The 21,256-nt window shown below is 34.7% G+C and overlaps 1 protein-coding gene across 1 annotated transcript; it reads left to right on the forward strand.

The window, feature by feature from the left end:
* The first annotated feature begins 17,237 nt into the window (after nucleotides 1-17,237).
* LOC127150311 (uncharacterized) lies at nucleotides 17,238-17,871 on the forward strand. The gene is made up of 2 exons (XM_051087726.1): nucleotides 17,238-17,573; nucleotides 17,653-17,871. Exons 1-2 carry the CDS (start codon nucleotides 17,238-17,240, stop codon nucleotides 17,869-17,871), a joined length of 555 nt encoding a protein of 184 aa, XP_050943683.1.
* The last annotated feature ends 3,385 nt before the right edge of the window (nucleotides 17,872-21,256 follow it).

Consider the following 21,256-nt stretch of genomic DNA (forward strand, 5'->3'; position numbering starts at 1 on the left):
AAAAACATACGAAAAGAATGAAAATCTACGATTAATGACGGGAAGCTCAACCAATGCCTGGTCCTTGACCGCTACCTGGGGGAGGGGGAGAAAACATTGAAAACGTGAGCTAAATCTCAATGAGTAGCAAGTTTTAAAAGTAAAAACTTATAAAACATATCTTCAAATCGTTTAAATATAACCTCAATAACGAAATAATAATTACAGCATTAAAATCGTATATTACCATAAACCACAAGTAAGGCCAACAAACCTGTACCCAATCAACCATGGCAAGGCATCTAAATATGCAGCCAAAGATAGCTCGCACATGACTAAAAATCATACGGCCAAAACTAGCTCACACATATTTAGTACCTGCCACGATAACAACCTCCATCTAATCCGATCCAATCAATCCAATCCTAACGTGATCCAATCCACAAGGAAACACGCGGTCAAACGAAGCTCATGCATACTTAGCACCTACCACGGTAGCAACATACTGCTCCTATGTGCACATAGAGCCACCCAACCATGGGTTAGGCTAGGCCCGAAGCCATATCACAATCCTCCATCCACGTCCTCACCTAGACTCAGGTTCTCGGATCTCCGGTCACGGCCTCTTTCAGCCACGGAATCCCCTAACAACCGTAGGTGGCGCTACAGAAACACATTCTTGTAGGCTTAAGGGTAATCACCAACATCCATAATGTCACATAGTTCAAGTTTGAAAACAAATCAAACATGGTTAGAAACACATTTTCACATATTTGGATCCTTCGCCATCAATACATACTTTTAGAACTCCTTCAAATCTAATTACAAATCAATGAATGTTTAGAAACAAGTTGTCATCTAAACTTACTTAATAAGTTTGGGTTCAACCACAGTTTCGAAATACAAGAGTTCATGGAAAACCAAAAATCACATTTGAAAACCTTTATATAAATCATAAGGCAATCATATTCTAAATTTTCATACTAGAACAATTATACTAGATTTATAATGGAAATACTTGAATTTACTCCACTCACAATCAATTACTCGATCCCCCGGGATTTTACGCCTTCCCCACTTCGATTTAGCCTGAAACAAGATTAAGGTTTATCAAGTAACTTTACAAAGCAAGACGACACAACAATCTTCAACATACTCTAATAAGCCAACTCAAACTATTTTATGCTCCAAAGACTCCAATTTCTCTCTTCCAAGACTTAAATTTAATTATCCCTTCATGTTTTAATCTATTCTAAAAATTCCAACTTTGGACCCTTAGCATCACATTAATCTCTTAACGCCACAAGCACCCAAACATGAGAGAACCCACTAAAATTTATCTAAAACCATATCAAAATTACCTCGACAACACATTTCTCAAAATTTTTCAGATTCGCAACGTAAACTTCAAATGATCATATCACTTTCAATACTTAACTAAAATGAGTGTTCTTTATGTCAAAATTTTCATTTTGATGTCCTCTATAATTTATCTGAAGGAAGAAAAATACGATTCCCAACAGATTGCTACAGTATTGGCCCGAAAAAGAGAGTATTAAAAAATGGAGTCTTCTGCTATCCCCTGACTTGTTTATGAAATTAAGCTTACTTCTAACTATATTTAGCTCACAATTTCTTCATAAAAGTTGTAGTACATTGAATAAGCTTTCCAACCATACTAAATAGAGATCCTAACTCCACTGGTACACCCTAAAATACTAAAAATAACAGAAATCTTCTAATTTCGCGTGAAAAACACTTGCTCTATCTTTTGTGTGAAAATTCACCCAATAAACCTCAGAATTTTCTTAAGCTTCCTTCATAAAATTTGTTCAAAAATGAACTAGATTTCATAAAATTTAAACCTCACATCTTAATGCTTTTTTTATAACTCAAACCGATCAGAACATCAGAGGTGGTCTGTGTTTACCACACTACTGTTATAGCTGTCACTTTTCCAAAGTTCTCTTCTTCCTCTTCAGCCTCAATTTCACAGAACCTCCCATCTTTCATACATAACCTTATGGGTAATATCAAGTTTATGTTAAAACTAAATGGGTATTCACAAAACTTACCGAAATTACCCAAAATCTTACGAAACACTTATCAAAGTAGCCTTAATCTTAATGGACAACACCCTATCGACTTCCTAATTCGAAACAAGCATCCACCATCATGGGCTATTCAATTTTTAACACTTAAATTTAATGGGTATTCAAGACCCGCTCCATAAAGCATAGAATCTTATCCAACACTCCATTCACAAACATAATAATCTCACCTTTACTAATTACTTAAATCTTGACAAAATCCTTATCGAACCCGCTGGACAACAGCTAATCAACACGACAACTCTTCAAACTTACATCAAAACGTGATAAAAACTAGTCATTCGAAGCCAAAAGCTACTGGGTATTATATATCTTCAATTAAACCAAACCACAAAACTCGTCAAACAACTAAAACTGACCTCAACTTCTAAATTCAGTGAGGCTAGCGATGACAGAGGGTGGCCTAGCACGACGCAAAGTAGCAACCAATGTGGTGTTCGACAGTTGGGCGGCGGTTGGTCGGTGTGTGGCTCAACGAACCCGATGTCTGGAGCTAAAAAATCAGTAATGAGTAGCGCATAAATGAACATCGGGCGGCCGCTGGTTTTGATGGTCGAGAAGAGACGAAATGGTGGTGGCTCTTTGGTCAGCGGCGAAGAGATTTTCGAAAGAGAGGGAGGTGTCGTCGGTCTCTCTAGAAGAATGAAGAAGAAGAAGAAGAAGGAGGAGGAGAAGAAGAAAAAGAAAAATCTTCTCTGTTTTTCTTTTCTTTTTTTCTATAAAAGCTTAATAAAAATAAGGGAATGACAAAAATGCCCATCTCTTCAAACTTAAACTTCCTTTCTATCCTCCTTCATTATTTTCAACACCTATACAAAACAATTTAAGTTTTGAAACTCCATAACTGTAGTTCTAAAATTTTCTTATCACACGAATAAATCTTAAGGAGATATAAATAAATAGATAAAGTAGTAGAGAACGAAATGGGGCTTACATGGTATATTAATATTTTTTAAAACCGATGATTGGAAAATTACTATAATTTATTATTCATGATAATCAATTTGTAATAGGTAATAAATGTAATAATTAAGGAAACATTTTGTTTTAAGAAACCAAGAGATTGAAAAGTTGAAGAAAAAGAAGTTACGAATATAAACTTGTAACGACCCAACTCCTTATACTAAGTTGCGGACTTTACTTTAAAAGAAAAGAATTAAAATTTATTTAAAGTAAATAGAAAATAAAACAAAACTGGGAATTGTCGATAAAATCATAAATAGAATGTACGGAAATAAATTAAAATAGAATTCTATCTCGGGCCCTACTAGTTTTAAAGGGAAAAAAAAGGAAATAAATAAAATGAAAAGAATATCGACACTGAAATCTGACACATGACGTAAGCGGAAGCAAACGTCTCCCTATGGCTCGCCACGGTCACTTCTGGTCATTCGCTAGCTTGCCTTTGTTCTTACCTCTGCCTTTGCCTAAAAAATAGAAATAGAAAGAGTGAGGATAAAAATATACTCAGTAAGGGACTCACTACTAGTCTCGCTAGGTGTTTGTTAACTTCCTATTAGAGTTCTGAAGAGTGGTACCCATGAACTGGCACGTTCCCGAACACGTACAATCTGTGATCTCGTAGGAACAAGCTGGTCTTTGGTAAACCCAAAGGAACACCTAAGACGATCGGGCTGTGAGTGATCCCATCGAATCACTCAAATCATGTCTATGTCAATGTCAATGTCAGATGTGTGCTCCCGTCGGACTACGCAGTCATAAGTGTGAGCAATCCTGTCGGATCTCTCAAATCATGTCTATGTCAATGTCAATGTCAGACTGGTGATCCCGTCGGACTACATAATCATAAAAAAGAGTGATGATCCCGAAGGACACTCATGTGGGTACGACTCTAATAAGTAAAGCTAACATACACCCTATCCATAACATGCACATAACACATCATCAAATCATATCATAACATATCATGCCATAACATGTCATACCATACATATCCTATCATATCACATCATATCATGTCATATCATCCTCAATCACAATACTGTATCATTAAAACGTAGGTGATAACATCAATGCATTATCAGCTCTAACCATAAAGTCATCCAGCAGTCATATTTACAATATCAGTTCCTATCTGTAACCTCAAGTTTTGTAGCTAGCCATCATCAGTACATAACCATTCATACATGCGGTCTCTTTAAATTAAACTCGGGGGTTTAGTAGTAGAATCTTTTACTTGGAGATTGGTTCATAGCAAAAATATCCTAACAGTCTTGATCAAACTCCCCAACAGTCAAGCCCTAAGCACGAATGAACCCAATAACTAAAATTAATAAACTAATTACTAGTTGCCTAGGGTCCAATTCCAATTATCTCAACTTACCCAAAGTTGAAGATAATTCCAAATTTATCCTTGGTTTAGCCCCCAATTGACCTATCAAGAAAATAATTCAATTAAATCCATAATTAAATTATTTAAGGTCTAAAATTGATCTTTGTTGGTAAACAAGCAAAATCCAAACCAAACTTACCAAAATAGGTGGAAAAAGACCAAAAATAGGTTAGGTGGCTCAAACGGCTTGGAAACCAGAGGTGGCTCAGCTAAGGCTTTGAAAACGGCTCGGGTAGGGGCGGCTGGCACATGTGTGTGGCTCGAACGCAGGAGGGCGGCTCGGTTAAGGTGCGCGCGGCTCGGATTTCACCCGGCACGGCTCAGTGAAGGGTGGGAAAAAGCAGGTCCAGGCACGCACGACTTGACTAGGCCTGGCTCGGCTGAAGCGGCTAGGACGCGGGCTTGGCGAAGGCAACCCGGCTCGAACGCGCGTGCACGGCTTAGCTTGGCGTCTAGCTTCACGAACTTCGACAGACAACATCCGACTTGCGACGACGTGGCTGTGCGAGCGGCTGGAGTTCACGGACGACGCGGTTGGGACGACTGGCGAAAAACGGTGGTTTTCGCGGTCGACGGCGACGGCGACGGCGACGGCGACAAGGAAACTAGGGTTTCTCTCTTCATTTTTTTTCTCTTTCTTTGTGATGAAGAAGAAGATGGGGAAAATGAATGCACGGATGCCAAGGCCTATTTAACAAAATAAATATTATTTTCCCTTTCCTTTTCCTTATTTTAAACCAACCAAAACAAATCTTCTCTCTCTTCATTTAAACCCACCAAGTCTCCTTTTTATCTTCTTTTATCTTTTCCCAAATAAAATCAAATATTCTCTCTCCTCAACCAATCCAATCACCTTTATCTCCTCCAAATATTTTTTCCACAATTAATTATATTATTTTCATAATACAATTATTACGTCCTTAAATCCAATAATACACCTAAACATAAACAACCAAAACAAACATAAATTCCAACTTAACAACAATTAGATATTTTTCAAATATCCAATAGAATCAAATCTTCATAAAGTAAAATACTTCAACATTTAAATAACATCTAAAATTTCAAAATTACACTTAAGATAATAAAATTAAATTCCTCAAAATTTTGGGGCGTTACAAAACTACTTCGGAATAGTTTCTATAATATGCATAAAGTTGAAGGAAAAATTATGCGTATCAGAGAAAATCAAAGTTATGAATATTTTCTTAAAAAAAAACATAAATTGAAAAGTTGGTTAAAAATGTAACGATGTATATTTATCTAGAAAGAAAAGCATTGTTTCCTGTTACATTCATTCGAGTAATGCAATAAATTCAAAAAAATAAATAAGTCTTCCAATTTAGAAAAATAATAAATGTTTTGAAACTTACAATTATTTTTTTAAATAAACACATTTTTACGAAATTTGTAGTAGAATTTGTTGTGTCGTTTGTCTTCTTGATTTTCAATGAAAATGAATTGTTTTTATTGATTTTTACATTATTGTTTTATTAGAATAGTTATTAGGTCTTACCAATAAATCAAGTTAATAAAAAATTAACAAATAAAGGAAGAGTTAGAATACTACAACCTAAATTTAAAAAATTCAAATGTTTTATATTAATGGATGATATATATCATGCTACATTCTAAATCTTAGAAACTAAAATCTATTTTTGATAGAATAAAAATAAGTAAATGAAATACTAAAATCTTAAATTAAGATACACATTTTATTATGAAGTTGTTTGGCATTCATATTAAACAATATCTAAAAATACAACTCTCGGGTAACTTTACTTGAATAATTTTTCTTTAACTTTTATATATAATATATTTTTTACTTTTATTTTTTGCATCTTCAATTATGTAAATATTTTAGAATATATATAGTTTGAGAAAAGAAATTGAAAGACAGTAATTGTAATATGTGAAATGATAAACGACATTAATTAAAGATAATAAAAATGTCAATAATCATACATTACATGAGTTAAAATAGTTGCCACTAATAAAAATTACCATAACAAGCATGTTTTTCATAATAATTATAAAAACTACTTCTCCACTTTGATTTTCTTTCTAATATGCATAACTTCTTGTACATTGCAATCTTCTTTTTCTTCGATTTTATTGATCTCATGGGCAATAAAATATCCTCTTGTTCCGTCCATTTCATTTCTTTTGTCCAAGCGAATAAGAAATTTGTATTTTTTGCCTTCAGTTAGAGTCAATTTTCTATAGGTATTTGATTGCTCCTTCTTCATCTGTATTTTTTTTTAAAAAAGAGACAATATTAGGATTATCTAAATAATAAGTTCATAAAATTAAAAATATGATTGTAGTTTATATAGATATTTAATTACCTGAAGCATTTCTGTAGCATATTCAGAGACGTCACATCCTACTAATATTTCTGATGCCTCAAAAGTAGTTATGTGTGCATCCATTTCTCCATCAGAAACTAATATTTTGAGCATATATTTCCTAAGGAAGGTTCTTTCTTTATTGCAATTGCTACAAAAAATTGTTGCATCATTATCATTTGGATACAGTCTTTGAGAGCATGTTTTACATTTTTCAACCATGGTCTTTCTTTATTAGATATAGTGATGATTGATGCCATTAACGAACAATACATAGCCTCATAATGGTCATTCCTTCAATTATATTTTTGATTCTAACTACTTTAGCTTCTTGCATTCTTCTTGAAGGATTCATAATGGACAACTTTCTAGAATCAAGTAAATTTTCTCTCCTGCATAATATATTTGCATGTATTATTTGATTGTGGCATAAATAAGTTTAAATATAAACATAGTTATATAAATTAAGTTAAAATACCTAGCACCTAGCTCCTTCGTATCTGGAAGGTTCAGATAAATAAAGATAATACTTGACATAGTTGTTGACAAACTCACTTCCCCTTAAAAAATATTATGAATATACAATTAACTTATTGACATATTATATGATTCACATACATAGATATTATAATTTTATATTTAATCATGATATATACCTTCGTAGATCTCAACTTTAACATTGGTTGCCATAATTGTAGGATTATTGACAACATCTTCTTCAATTTCTGAACCTTCATTCACGGCCAAATCACCCCATAATGTTAACTTCATTGTAGAACAACTGCAAAATGGAAAATTGATTGAATATATATATATATGAAAAAAATAACTAATGTGAATGACAATAATTACTTAAATAAAAATAAATAAAATCTCTGTTTATATTACCTCTTATCTATAAGATAAATATCTCTTTTTGACAATTTTTTGTTGTTTGAGTTTTTTGTTTTGATTTCTGTTACGGATCGTACAGAAATAACAATTTCTACAAAATCTTTTCATGAAATAGAATAATTTAATTAAACAAATAAGTAAATGAGAAAAATACCATAAACTAACAAATTAAATAATCAATTTACATACCTATTAATGCTTTTTTGTCAACCAATGATGGAATTGCTTTAATTTTTTTTTTTAAATCAAATTTCAACATACTAAAATCGCTAGACTTTTCTAGTTCTTCAATCTCTAATGAAGGAGACGAACTAATTTCAATGTTAGGATTAACACATGGATATTTCGTATTAGGTGACTTCACATTTCCATTTTGTATGAAATATGATTTATTTTTCTTCAGATTCTTTCCTATTTTTTCAATTCCGTCATTAAACATAATGACTTGTACTTTTGTTCCCTGCAATGATGAAAACAATGATTGAATTAAAAAAAATTATAATTGAAGAAGAAAAACAACTTTAAAACCAACCTCTTCATCAACCAAAATGAGTTTCAAAATTGATAGATCTTTTTCTTGGCCGCAAGATTGGACGTTTGTTTTTTGAAGCACAGTCACTTTAAATCTCAATATTTTGTTGAAAGGCTTCAAATCTCTAATTAAACAATAGGATTCAAATGTTGACATTTTTTAAATCAATAGACTTTCAAATATAGAAGATTTGAAAAAGATATCCAATAATGTTATTAGAAAAAAAAACAAATGAGCCTTTTATGTAACAGTGAAAGTTAAAAAAGTGTTACAAATTTTTTTTGAGATTTCAACTCTTTAAATTTATATTGTTAATTATAATTAATGTAAGATATTTAATTTTAATTAATTTCGAAAATGTAAGTAAAAAACCTTCAAACTTTTCGCATTCTTCATAGTTTATTTATTTAATATTTAATTGTAATTAATTTTGAAAATGTAAATGAAAAACCTTCAAACATTTCACATTCTTCATAGTTTATTTTTCTAATTCAACTTTTCACATCCTAAAGAAAACAATATACATTATTACAAATAGAGTAGTAGGAGAGAGTCCATATGAATTTGTTTATATAAAAAAATAATAAATAAAAATGAATTTACCACAAAACCAAAAGGAGATTTAGAAAACAAAGCTTAAAGCAAGAGTATAAAGGAGAGGAAAAAATTTCTTGAACTTTCAAGCTTTTATATATAGTATAGATTTAAGAAAAATTTACCTTGGGTTTAATTATTTATTTTTAGCAAAGAATAAAATAATGGCAAGAATTTGAACAGTTACCTTGGACCCAATTCACACAACAAGTAATTAATTTTCGAATCAACTAAAAAAATAGCACAATAACAAATTGGTTTCACTTATATAGGACTCCGATTCGACCTTTTAACTCGAGCTAATTAAACTATTTGTGTGTGATATGTGATTATCACAATCTTCACATGCTATTGGAGCTATATGCGATCGAGAAAAAAAAAGTAAAAATTTGTAAAATTTTGAAAAATTTAAATTTACTTTGGATAAGAGTAGTTTGTATTGTAAAATTGTCGGGTGTATTTTGGTTAGTTCTATTAATGGAGTTGGCCCTAAGATTTAATTTAAGTTTGAGTTCGTGTTGTAGGTTTTAATTAAAAATGTTGGGAATATTATTGCGTCAGGAGGTTGTTCATGCACACTTTTATTCATTTGAGCATCCAATGTTTTCAGACTTATATTTATAGTCTCCATTAATTCCTATGTCTTACCTTTAATGGCATTGACTTATTTTTCCAATTTATCGTGTATTGTTGTGACAGTGATTTTCAAATCCAACTACGGAAAGTGGAATCTTTTTTTTAATAATGTATTTTTCGAAAATATTGTCAAAAACAGGGTAGAAGGCAAACTATTGACAAAAATAGAGCAATTTGGGCAAAGTTGTGTACCCGCTTGGAAGTCGTAGACTGGGTCCACGACTTTAATGCGTGGACCCCATTTTTTATTTCTTCACATTATTTAATTTTTATATATATATATATATATATATATATATATTTTTAATATTTAATATATCGTAGACCCCGCACTCTTTAAAGATATTTAGGGTGTGTTTGGGCCTCGGGTACAAGGGGAAAAGGAAAAGGAAATTGGGTCAAACCTTGTTTGGCCTAAATATTATGTTAAAAGGGGATTAGGAAAACCCTAATCCCCAAATCACCTATATTCTCCTACACATAACCCGCCGACCGCCTCTTTTAACCCTACGAAATTTCGGCCGAAATCCTTCGTTCTCCCCCTGTTTTCCATTCCATTTTCCTCGCATCATCTTCCTATTTTTGTGTGATTATCTCGATTTTACCTATCTCTTCTCCCTTCCTCTTCAAGTTGATTTACATTTCGTTCGTCCCTTTTTTGAACGATCTGTTCGTGTTGTTCGTGTTCCATTTTTTTGCCATAATCTCCCCGAAATGCCTCTCATCCTCTCTATTTTGCGTTTCGTTGATCGATTGTGACGAACGTGAGTCACCTCCGAAATGCTTCTCATCCTCTCTATTTTGCGTTTCGTTGATCGGTTGCCACGAACGTGCGTGACCTCCGAAACGCTTCTCATTCTCTCTCTATATTTCCATACCATTCGTCTACCGAACAACCTTTGCCGCTCCCCACTCTTACCGATCGTATAACCAGTTTACTGCACTTTTTTTTTGTACCGAACAGGTATGTTGTCATACATGCTACACTAAATCGGTGAAAGGAAGTTGAGTAGGGGCATGGGAGCATGGCAGGGGTTCTCGGTGTGCACCAAAGGTATGGTCAGCCTATGATGAGTATTGTGGTGGTCTGTTTGATTTTATTTTTTCATGTTTCTTTTTATTTTCGATCGATTATGTATTCCTGTTTCTATTGCCAGTGATGAGTTGAATTATATATTCATGATTCTGTCAATTTTTTTTTTTAATCTTTGTTTCTGAACTTCTTTAACCATCATCACTCTCTGTTCTTGACGTCCATATGTGATCAACTGTGGGTCAATTATGCATATCTTTTTTCATTGGCAGTGATGAGTTTAATGTTATGCATGATTCTATTCACATTTTTTTAATGCTTGCTTTCTGAACTTCTTTAACCATTATCACTCTCTGTTCTTGACATCCATATGTGATCAATTTTCTTTTTGCTTCCTCTATGATCATTTATGTTGCAACTCTGTCTTCTGAACATGGATTTCTTTTACAAGTTGTTCAATTTCAATTGTTGCCTACTGTGTACTTGTGTTGAAAAAAATGATCGACTACTGTTTTTAGGGTTTGACTGCATTTCTGAAATCCCCTATTTTATGGGATTCTTGTTGGACTTAATTAATGGTTGTTGCCCTATTTATTATCATACTCCTTTTACTATATATTTGGACCTTCCTCCCTGCATTCCATGCCCGACCCTCTTCCCCTTTTGGTATACTTCCAGTCCCCTTTGGTATGTTCATAAAATTTGTTTGGTCTACTTGCTTTCCATTATATTTGCCACTTTAGCTACTGTTTTCAGTACTTTACAATTCAATCATTTTTAATCTAACTTTTAAAACCACACTTCATATATGTCTTCTATGGTGAAAGATACAGTTATTTCAACCCTTTTCTTTTGCCTTCTTTGCCACTGTCTGTAATTATTTACAATACACTGAGAAAGTACATTTGTTTTCTTCCTGTTTTGAATGATCTATTGCTCTTCGTTTGATGAATCTTTGTTATGTTCTTCAAATTTCCCCTAATTATTTGTTTTTTACAAAACATATCTGGTTGTTGTACTTTGTTTTCTCTCTATGGCTTGTTTTTGTTATTGTACTCTGTTTTCTCCCTATGAATTTTTTTCCTCATGCATTGTCACAATAAATAAGTGTTGTTTTCAATGGTCTATGTTTCTTTGCGCACTGTGTTGTCACACTCGCGATGGTTTTGTGAACATGTTGATCTCTATTTTATGTCTCTCTTTGGTTGCTTCTGTAACGACCCAACTCCTTATACTGAATCGAAGTCATTACTAAATATAGAACAAGTGGTTTAAGTCATAAAATTTAGTAAAACGCATAAGGTTTGAGAAATTTTATTTATGAAAATCCAAACAAGGTAGTATGCAAAAATGAAATTCGTTCTAAAGTCCTACTCGGGCCCTATCTAAAAAAAAATGGTAAATAGTGAAGAATACTCAAACTTGGGTACTAAAGTCAAAAACAAGGATAAGCGGAAGCAGAAATCCCTATGGCTCGCCACGGTCACTTATGGTCGCTCGCCAGCTTGCCTTTGCCCTTGCCTCGTCCTCTACCTGAAAACATGACATGAAAAGAGTGAGTATAAAATACTCAGTAAGGGACCCACTACTAGTCCCACTAGGTGCCTATTAACTTCCTGTCAGAGTCCTGTAACTGGTACCCAATCTCTGGCACGTTCCTGAACACGTGCAACATGCGCTCCCGTAGGAACGTAACTCTGGTCTTCGGTGCCCCGGGGGACGCCTAGGACAATCGGGATGCGAGGACCCCGTCGAGTCACTCGAGTCATATCTATATCCATGCTAGACTGGGGTCCCGTCGGACCGCGCAGTCCTAAATAGGTGGTGATCCCGAAGGACACCCATGCAGGTACGACTCTAACAGGTTAAGCCTACAGGTACCCTAATCGCAGTATACATACACATGGCGTCATCATATAACATTACAGATAAATCATCATTACCCTCTCCATCTCGACACCCGTCGTACAGCCATAACAGTTCTCGTTATCACAACAACATGCTATAATATAACCCTATCATCATTTGCATCATACTATCATTTATTTCATGCATCGTGCAGTCTAGTCCTCAACATGCACAATTGAAGGTATACGTGATCTCATAATTCTAAACATGGAGCTAGTAGTAGAATCTCTTACCTGGAGATTTACTTGACGAGTCCTAACCGCGAGGCAGTATGCTTCCCAAGCGACGAGGTCCTAACTGTTTAATACGCCAAAATTCGTAATTAGGTCACCAACGACTAACGGTTCAAGACTCATTTGAAATGGCTTACCCTAGAAAGAGGTTGCAGTGCTCGAGCCCCTACTGAAGAAATCCCACGCTGCAGCAGTTACTTGGTCCAAGACGTCCCTTAAGGAAAATAATTTAATTTAGTTCCAAATTAAATTAATTAGTGTCCAAAACATTGAGTCTTACTGGGTAATGCCAAAATAATTAATTTAATTACCAAAAATTAGGTGGAAGGAGCCAAATTAGGCTTGGCGGCTCGGCTGGAAAGAGAACAGGGATCGGCTCGGCTCGGCTTGGCGCAGGGATCTTGCGCGTGCGGCTCGGCTTGCGACAGCCAAGAGGCGCGGCTCGGCTTGCAGTGCAGGCGGCGCGGCGCGGCTTGCACGCGGAGAGGGCTGGGCACGTGTGGGCACGAACGCGGGTTCGGTTTCGGGTTCGGGCGAGTAGACGTGGAGCGGTTCCGGGTTCGGGTTCGACGGCTGGAGGCGCACGAGGCGTTGGCTGCTGGATTTCAGTCGGCGCGATGGCGCGACGGCTGGCTGACGGACGTTCCGGCTGCGCTGCGTCGGATCTAAGCGGCGCGACGTGGTTGGGCATGTGAACGACGGCGTTGCGGACACAACTGGCTGACGGATCGGCTGCGGCTCCTCAGCGCTTGATCGGAGCGACGCGACACGGCTCGGCTGCTCTACCTCAGATCGAAGCGGCGCGACGAGTTCCGGCTGCTGACACGGCGCGACGTGCGTAACTATTCCTAGGCGTGCGGTGGCTTGACTCGGTTTGAAATCTTCGGCGCGGCTGGGCGTGTGGCGTGGGTCGGCGGCTAGGGTTTCAAGAAGGACTTTAATTGCTCCTCTCTCTTTTTTTTTTTTGTTTTTCTTATGCACGGGTCCCAAAGCTGCTTTATAAAAGAAAATTATCTTCTTTTTTTTTTCTATTTCCTTTAATAAATTTGAAAACCAACCACCTCCTATGTCTCCAAATCTCTTGAAATTTTCCTTATTAACCCCAACTAGGTCCCCACATTTCTCCCTTAACCAACCAACTTTAGTTTAATAAAAACTTCCCCGATTATTTCCAAATAAAAATACTTATTATCTTAAACAAAATAAAGATTCCAAACCTTATTTAATCGAAATTTCAAAATGATAAGGTTCTTCCAATAAATTTGAATTTTCCATAACCACACTTAAATATTAATGACAATGAACAAAAAATCGAATTTGTTGGGGCGTTACAGCTTCTTTTTTACATATGATGTTATCGAGTCCACCGCACAAAATTCTACCGCAAATGCGTTCTTCTTGAACGTCTTTGAGGGAATATATAAACTCTGAGGCAACTTCCTTTCCCATACATTATGTACTAACACATTCATTTTTTTGTACAGTTCGATGGATTTGTAAGATTTCGTTTCTGGTTTCATTTGCGTTTTTTCGTTTATTTTTTACAATACATAATCTTTAGGGCACGCATATGTAATTACAATGTCATTTCTTGTCTGAATCTTCAGGTTGTCGTGCTTAAAGCATTCATAAATGAGGTACAACGACTTTAAACCTTATTCATTTATGAAGTTGATGTATATGTGGTCTACTTAATTATTTTTGTAATGAATTCTTTTCTTTAGTAATTATTGATTTATGTTTCTTGTATCAAACGCTTCGCATTATAGCTTATAAATCGTAATTTTCTTACTATGTTAAGTCATATTATTATTTATTCATTTCTTTCCATAATATATTTGCCACTGCCCGTATGTATGAATAAAATATTCATTACTTAGCTACTGTTTTGAAAGTAACTAGTATCACATGTACCTATTAGGACTAAAAACGTAATAACGTAACAAATTTTATCATACATCAAACTTAATTAACATTCTTGTTTAAGAAAAGTTGATTGTATATACATAGGAATAATAATAACACAGTGAGCTATAGATAAGAAAATTGACATTATTGTTTAAACAATATTATTGACACATTGATGTATGTAACTTGGGTGGTATTAAGTAACCTACTGAGGACCAATGTTAAAATCAATTATTTTATTTTTTACAAATAATTTGGGTTGTATTAAGTAATGTTAAATGATAATAAAATTGAAATAAATTTTTTCAACTAACTTTATTTTATGTAATATGTAGGGGGTTAGAAAATTACTAACTCCCCTAATTAATTTACAAACATTTTACTTTACAAAAAATTACTTTAGAAACTCCTCAATTACTTTAGAACAAATTAATGACAAATATATTTTACAAACTCCTCCAAATGTTTTAGAAACAAATTCCATTTATAAACCAATTTTACAAACTCTCTCAATTAATTTATAAAATGTTTGTATTTATAAACATATTTTATAAATTCCCACACACATTTTATAAATTCCCACAATTAATGTACAAAAAAGTTGTATATTTATAAACATAATTTTACAAAGTTTCCCAATTAATTTGAAATTAAATAAATTTTGAAAACATATTTTACAAACTCCTCCAATTACCTTACAAACAAATTCCAATTACCTTACCCACATAATTTAGAAAACATTCGTATTTTTAAACATATTTTACAAACTCCCACAATTAATTTGTTAGAATGTATATTTATAAACATAATGGCACAAACTCCCCTAATTAATTTTCAAGCAAATAAGTTTTAAAAACATATTTTAGAAACTCCCCCATTTACTTTAAACACAAATTCCATTTACAAACATTTTACAAAGTACCCAAATTAATTTACAAACAAATTTATATTTATAAACATTTTTTACAAACTCCCCTCGTTACTTTAAACATATTTTACAACATGCACTAGTTAATTATAAACATATTTTACAACATGCACTGGTTAATTTATAAAGAAATGTTAAAATGCAACATATTGCCAACATTTTAAAATTTAATTTCAAGTATTTCATTAGGCTAATAGCATTTGAATGTAACGCGTTTTTAGGATTCTTTTTGAACAGGTTGTAAATCTAGTATTTGTAATGGACGAACACGAATTTGCGCTTCTAAATGCATTTATAACATCCCAACATCAGTTACTACTAATGTCAAACCTGTTAAATAACGACACGAAGAGGATAACACACATCCCTCACGACACTAGGCATAGGATTAGACAGTTAGCCTATTTCTGCATGATTCATGCCTCAGACCTAGTGTGTCGCCAGAGTACGAGAATGGATCGAAGATGTTCCGCCATTCTCTACCACCTACTAAGGACCATTGGTGGACTAACGTCGGCCAAAGTCATCGATGTTGAGGAGATGGTAGCAATGTTCCTCCACATTCTTGCGCACGACGTAAAAAACCGTATCATTCAACGGGAGTTCATGCGGTCGGGTGAGACAATTTTCCGTCATTTTCACATGGTTTTGTTGGCCATTATTCGACTTCATGACGAGCTTTTGAAAAAACCACAACCAGTGGCTAACGATTGCACAGATCAAAGATGGAGGTGGTTTGAGGAACAAATTTGTCTGGAACTTTGTGCTTCCACCCCAATGACGTTTGATCTTGTCAATAATCATCATATATGCGTTGCAGAATTGCCTAGGTGCATTAGATGAAACATACACAAAAGTCAACGTTCCAGAAAGTGACCGGGCTAGGTACAGAACACGCAAGGGGGAGGTCGCCACAAATGTACTTGGCGTGTGTGACACAAAAGGAGATTTTGTTTACGTACTTACCGATTGGGAAGGATTAGATGCGAACTCACGCATCCTCCGTGATGCCATTTCAAGACCTAATGGCCTGAAGGTGCCCAAGGGTAACTACCAATGACATTGTACCTATAAATGCAATTTTCCAATTAATAGCTGCGACATTTTAATCCCGCAATGTGACAACAGGCTATTACTACCTGGTTGATGCCGGGTACCCAAATGTAGAGGGTTTCCTCGCACCATACAGAGGCCAACACTACCACTTGCAAGAATGGCGTGGCGCTGAAAATACACCTTTAAATTCGAAAGAGTTCTTCAATATGAAGCATTCTTCTCCTCGTAATGTAATCGAAAGAGCATTCGGTGTCTTGAAGGGTCGATGGGCGATACTACGGGGAAAGTCATATTACCCTGTAGAAGTCCAATGTCGCACAATACTCGCATGTTGTCTCCTCCACAACCTTATCAATAGAGAGATACGACCTTTGATATAGTGAATGACATAGATGAGGTTGATTCCACCCACACGACTAGTGCCATACATTACATAGAGACGTCCAATGAGTGGAATCAGTGGAGGGACGACCTTGCTGAAGAAATGTTTAGTGAATAGATGTTGCATAACCAGTAGAACAATTAAATATTCACCATTCATTTTCATACTTAAGTAGTGGTTGCACTGGTCTAATTTTGTCATAGTTTTCGGAATATATTTGTCTTCAATGTATTGATTACCGAACTTTTTAATGGCAAACTGTTATTCAGTACGACTTGAATGTACTATGTATGTAATCGTAGGAAATTAATGAAACTAATATGTTTGCGTTTCATTTCTAGCATGGCAAGTTCATCGAGACTACCTAAGCACAATTGGACTAAAGAGGAAGAGGAAGGCCTCATCGAGAGCCTCATGGAGTTAGTCAATGCTGGTGGGTTGAGGTCCGACAACGAGACGTTTCGACTCGGGTACCTAAATCAGCTGGCGAGAATGATGGCCTTCAAGATCCCAGGTTCTAATGTCCATGCTTCAACGATCGATAGCCGAATAAAATTGTTGAAGAGAATGTTTCATTCAATCGCGGATATGCGTGGCCCAACTTGCAGTGGATTTAGGTGGAATGATGAACAAAAATGCATCGTCGCAGAGAAAGAAGTCTTTGACAATTGGGTCAAGGTGCGTTACTAATCATTTGTGTTATTACTGTAGTATATTTCAAAAACTGGATTAACAATTTATTATTACACTTATACAGAGTCATCCGGCAGCCAAAGGCCTCCTTAATAAGTCGTTTCCCCACTATGACGAACTGTCGTATGTGTTTGGCAAAGATCGTGCAACGGGAGGCCGGGTCGAGAGTTCTGCAGACGTTAGGTCAAATGATTCTGCTGGGTACGAGTCATTTGCTGCTGACTTTGCGCCGAATACAGACTTCCAGCCTATGTACAGGTCAAGGATTGAACATGTCGCCTGATGAATTGATGGGAACAAGAAATGCTCGGGTAAGTGAAGGTAAGTATGTTTCGAGCGGATCTAAGCGGAAACGTGGAGGACAGGCCGCAAACAGTGGGGATGTACTTCGCACTGCGATTGAGTATGGAAATGAACAACTGAACCACAAGAGGTTGTCCGATAGTTGGAGGCCATCCCTGAGCTGACATTGATGGATAGGTGTTGCTTAATGCGTATACTTATGCGTAACGTCAATGACATGAAAGCTTTCCTTGAGGTTCCCGACAATATGAAGTACCCGTACTGCAGTATCATTCTTCAAGAAAACTGATGATTAGTTTATTTGTTGTATTTGTATTGGTGGTTTTTTGTACTTGGACTATATGTTCATTAATTTACTTATTTGTCTTATTATCTAACGAAATTCTCTTTCTGGTCAAGCTTGGTTTGTATTTTCATTTCGCTTTCCAATGTAATGGTTTGATACTGTTGTATTATCATATTAATGTACTGTTTTCGTTCAAGTTCTTTTTTACAATATTTCTAAATAGCGTACACGTGGAAATAATTTGTTTAAATGCACTAATGAATTTACGGATTTACGAATTAATTTTGCACGACATAACATAAGAGAAGAAACAAAATTATTAAATGGGACTCAATATAACTATTTTAGAAAATAAATATTTTGTTACTCACAGGTACGTAAAAAAAATATTTCAAAAGTATATACAGAAATATGTTTGGGTTATTCTAATTACATAATTGAGAGCTCGAACCGTAGGAGGCGCATCCATCTCACTCTTTCGCGCAATTCTTGAGGATGACCGTAGTTCGAGAAGGAACCTCAATTTCACGTCCATCTCATCTCTCTTTTGTAGAAAGAACTCTGGGATTCCGCCTTCTCAAACCCGGATGCAAACCACCCCGTACAATATTCTATTCTTCACATTGAAAGAAGAAATCGGCAGACAAGTACGAAGCTCGACCGGACGGAGGAAGAGGAGAAGTACCATTATCTTCAGGCAGTAGCCTTTCTTCTTTAATTAAGCTAGGCAGGACCAGCTCTTTCTCTCGCTGGTCTTTGTTGCAAAGCGTAGATGATTAATATCCTTTATTCAAAATATTAGAAATGAGAATCCCAAAATGCTGAACTGCTGAACGAGCAGAACGAGGTCCGCGTCCCATTCGAAATAGAGTGAACTCGGAAAGATTTCTTTAGTTGATATGAAAAAGTATATCGGTCCTCTTTTCAATGAGGCCAAGTCGGACTGATTTATGGAACTTATCCTTGTTGGACTCCTCTTTCTATCATATATATTTGAGATTGCAAATTTTCTAAGGACGCTCCAAGCCACTGTCACTTCAAGAAGAAGAACTGGGACCTCAAATTCTTTGAGCCTTGAACCTCGCGCCTTTACTGGTAAGCTCATTCTTAGTTTATTGATCATTTAAAAAAATATATTAAATTATAAATTTTTTGTTCTTATATTAACATTCCTTATATAAAAAAATATCATAAATCCAATTAACGTAATCTTTGCCCCAAACAAGTTTTATAATAATATTACACTTATAACTCTTCCTCCAAACACAATTTATAATAATACTACAATAATAATCTTTCCCTCAAACACATATAATAATAATACTACAATAATAATTCTTTCCCCAAACACATATTATTATAACACTACTATAATAATCCATTTCCCAAACACATACTATCATAACACTATCTTTCATATTTCTTCCCCCAAACACATATTATAACAACACTACCAATAATAACACTTCCCTCAAACACATATTATCATAACACTAGGATTATCATAATCCTTTTCCCCCATAACTCTTTCCCTCCCTCAAACACACTCTTAATATATATATATATTTAATATTTAATATATTGTGGACCCCACATTTTATTTTTAAGATAATTAATATATATATATATATATATATATATATATATATATATATATATATATATATTAAATTTATTTTTAAAAATTGAAAATTGGAATTTGGAAAAATATTTAATATGAAAGATATTTTTTAAAATTGAAATTTGAAAATTTGAAAATTTAATATATATATTAATTATTAAATATATATTAATTATCTTACAAATAAGGTGTGGGGTCCACAATATATTAAATATTAAATTTTTATATATATTAACTATGTTAAAAAGGTGTGGGGTCCACAATATATTAAATATTAAAAAAAATATATATATTAAATAATGTGAGAAAACAAAACTGTGGGGTCCACGCATTGAAGTCGTGGACCCCATCTACGACTTGCAAGCAAAGTCGTGTACCGGGTACACTTTGCCCAAATTGCTCTATTTTTGTCAATAGTTTCCCTTCTACCCTATTTTTGACAATATTTTTTAAAAATACATTATTAAAAATAAATCTCCTAGAAAGTGAGAGGTTTTTGTAATGAAGTCAATGGAAAGTCTTCTATGCTCTCCTTTAATTATGTACAAAAGATGTAAAATAATTATCGTTATGTATATTGATGTAAACATTATTTTATTTTCCTCTTTACTTCCGTTTTCACAAATAGTACCGAAATTGAAGTTTATTTTTGATAAAATAAATATATTTACTTATTGTTTTCAAATTGCAATTCATGAGGCTAGCCAAGAATGTATATGATTAAGATTGATAGTTCAACACATCCAGGAATCGTATGGTTTGTCTTTTAATAAACTTCTTCCAACAACATTAAAGATAATACATGTATAACTCAAATGAAAAAAGGTTATATTAAAGGGGATAGAATAAAACACTTCTCATGGAAGCTTTTCTATACTCATGATCTTGAAGAAAATGACAACATCATGATACAACAAATGTAACAACCCAACTCCTTATACTGAGCCGAAGTTATTACTAAAGGTAAAACACATGATTTAAGCCATAAAGTTTAGTTAAAACGAATCAAACTTCAGAATTTTATTTATGAAAATCAAATCAGGATAATATGGAAAATGTAAATAATGTTAAAATCCTACTCGGGCCCTATCTACTTTTAAAGAAATGAAATAGTAAATAAGGAAGAAAATAAAACTCAAGTACAGAATGTCTAAAACGAGGTAAGCGGAAGCAGAAATCCCTATGGCTCGCCACGGTCACTTCTGGTCGCTCGCCAGCTTGCCTTTGCCCCTACCTCGGCCTCTACCTGAAAAACATGACATGGAGAGAGTGAGTATAAAATACTCAGTAAGGGACCCACTACTAGTCCCACTAGGTGCCTGTTAGCTTCCTATTAGAGTCCTGTAACTGGTACCCAATCTCTAGCACGTTCCCGAACACGTGCAACATGCGCTCCCGTAGGAACGAAAATCTGGTCTTCGGTGTCCTAGGGGAGCACCTAGGACATGCTGGTCTGTA

The sequence above is a fragment of the Cucumis melo genome, chromosome 7 (assembly GCF_025177605.1).
Source record: "Cucumis melo cultivar AY chromosome 7, USDA_Cmelo_AY_1.0, whole genome shotgun sequence".
Taxonomy (NCBI): domain Eukaryota; kingdom Viridiplantae; phylum Streptophyta; class Magnoliopsida; order Cucurbitales; family Cucurbitaceae; genus Cucumis; species Cucumis melo.